At 30.6% G+C, this 2,708-nt stretch overlaps 1 protein-coding gene across 1 annotated transcript; it reads right to left on the bottom strand.

Annotated features, from left to right (window-relative positions):
- Window positions 1–569: 569 nt before the first annotated feature.
- LOC136082769 (uncharacterized) lies at window positions 570–1,394 on the bottom strand. The gene is made up of 4 exons (XM_065802192.1): window positions 1,327–1,394; window positions 909–1,144; window positions 698–846; window positions 570–578 (listed from the first exon to the last, which is right to left on the bottom strand). The coding sequence occupies exons 1-4, from the start codon at window positions 1,392–1,394 to the stop codon at window positions 570–572; spliced, it is 462 nt and encodes a 153-aa protein (XP_065658264.1).
- Window positions 1,395–2,708: the final 1,314 nt, after the last annotated feature.

Below are 2,708 nucleotides of genomic sequence, written 5' to 3' on the forward strand. Positions count from 1 at the left end.
CTTCTATCATAAGAAAGACCAAATTTCTTAAGCGGATCCTCGGACTATTATCACAACTTAACAATTCATCAAGAGATAAGTCAAACCTTTTATGGACAATACAAAGAGCTTTTTTATGAATTTTATTTATAAGGTTGTCATAGTATTTAGAACAAAACATCCATATTAGGGGACAATAAGAAAAATTTGACATAAAAAGGCGTTAAACAACGATGTAGCTTTATTACGGGATAAAAAACTTCTTATGCGTGAAAGAACGAAACATTTACCATTAGCTTTACTGCATAAGTATTTAATGTGTTCTCCAAAATTTAGATTCTTATCAATTAACACCAAGTAGTTTCACCCTATCAGAGGCAAAAACAGTTATATTACCTATTTTTAGGTATTGATTTTTTGTGTTTTTTAAACCAACTAAAAGTAATTGGAATTTATCAGGGTTGGCAACCATCGAGTTAAACTTAAACCAAGCAATGGTATTAGTTGCTTCTTTTTGCAATCAAAAAATAACCTTTTCTAAGCTGTTATCACAGGCATACAGCGTATTATCATCTGCAAAGTTGAAAAATTCAGTATCTCTAATAAAGAAGAATATATCATTTATAAAGATATTAAAGAGGATGGGGCCAAGAATGGAACCTTGAGGCACTCCCGACAAAGTATCAACCCAATTAGAAACAGAAGGTCTTATCCTTACCCTTTGTTTACGACCACTAATAAACGATATAAGAAATTTAAGACTTTCTTTAGAGAAACCATACGCCTCTAATTTAGCAATAAGTAGGTCATGCGGAATGAAATCATACGCTTTAGATAGATCCATTAATAATGTTCCAACAATACCTCCTTTGTTAATGTATTTATGCCACTTATTAAGTAAAAAATAAGTGTATGTTGAGTACTATAACCTCTACGAAAACCACACAAAAGTTTGTCAAATTTTGGCTCCATAAATAACAAAGTCTGTTCATAAACGATCATTTCAAAAACTTCGGAGAGAGCGGGTAGGATACTTATAGGGTGATAGTTAGCCTTATCTGTTGGGTCATTTTTTTTAAGACACGGTAAAACTTCCGCCATTTTTAGAAATGACGGGAATGTTCCATCTAAGATGCTATTATTGATACAATCTGTAAAACTATCCCTAACGTATATTAAGTAAGATTTTAACATAAAAGTTGGTATTTCACCACTTGTTTTTTTTTTTCATTCATAGACCCTATAATTTTTGTAATATCATCAGGTGTAATACAATGAAACTTGAAATTATGTGCATTCATTTTGAATTTACTTTTAATGTTTCTTATACTAGGATGGTCAACATACCTTTTTATAGCTGACTCAACTGGGTCTGAAGTGCAAGGAGAAAAAGACCATTTAATATGGTCGGCCATACTTGATGGCAATGCAACATTTATGAAATATTTATTGAAAAAAATTAGTCATCAAAGAACTGTCTGAGATAATGTTGCCATTTTCAGTCAAAGTGATACGCTTGTTAGAATTTGTAGATTTGTCTGAAAAGAAAGGCTTAGTTAGCTTTCAAAGAGATGTATTTAAAGTTGAAAGTGTATTGATTTGCTCAAAGTACTTCTTCTTATTTTTTCAGTTAAGCTTAACCACCAAATTCCTTTGTTTTTTGTACATTAGAGCTGAAAAGTCTGATTTATCAACTAAAAATTTTTTATATAATAAAGAGCGGAGCATAATTACTTTTCGTAAGTCTTTAGTTATAAAAGGTTTATTGTTACCTTGTAGGATTTTTGATTTAAGAGGGGCATGAATATTAAGCAAATTGCTGAATATCTCATTAAAAGTACTAATATCATAACAAGATTTTAAATTGAAACGGAGTATTTTTGCACAAATCTCACTTGAGAAATTTTTGAACGATCTATAAATAAGTTTTTTAGGTGGTAACTTACAAAAAGTGGATCTTAGCATGGTGTATATTAAATGGTGATGATCACTCAAACCCGTACCAAAGGTATTTGAATGTTGGAAGCTCAGCTTTCTGTTAGTAAGGATAAGGCCTATACAGGAAGGGTTATTGACCGATTTAAAACAAGTCGGTTGTTTAATTAAATCAATACATTGATATAGTTGAAGGAATTCCTTCATTTTTTTTTCTGAAGGTTGTATATTAAAGTCTCCTATTAGAATAAACTCAAGATATGATTGCAAATAAAAGTCAAGCACTCCTCTAAGGTGATTGAAGAAATAGTCACAGATCTGATTTGGGGGTTTATAAGTGGCTATTATGAGCCATTTCCGCATTCGTAATTTAATTTCAAAAGTGATAATTTGAATGTCTCTGGGGAAATCCTTTTTAGCTAATCTTTTAGAAATGATATTTTCATTTATGTATACAAGAAGACCTCCACTATGTTGAGAGATATCAAGCCGATAAGGCGTTTTATAACCTGGATATAAAAATTGATTTATGGGAAAGGAGTCATCTAACTTGGTTTCACCTCATATAAGTATATCAACATTTTTATTTATATAGGTAACAATATCTGAAAATTTATTACGAATTGAATTATTATTTAAAAATGCTAAACTAATATTTTTGGGATATTTGGCCCTTAGGTTATCCAAATCAGAATTTAGACTAATTTCTTCAATAGTACTTGGTAAGGTAGATTGGTGATAAGAATCTATAGGGGAATGTCAATCAAATAGACTTTAGATATGCAATAAAGTTC

This window comes from Hydra vulgaris, chromosome 07 (assembly GCF_038396675.1).
Source record: "Hydra vulgaris chromosome 07, alternate assembly HydraT2T_AEP".
NCBI classification, from domain to species: Eukaryota; Metazoa; Cnidaria; class Hydrozoa; order Anthoathecata; family Hydridae; genus Hydra; species Hydra vulgaris.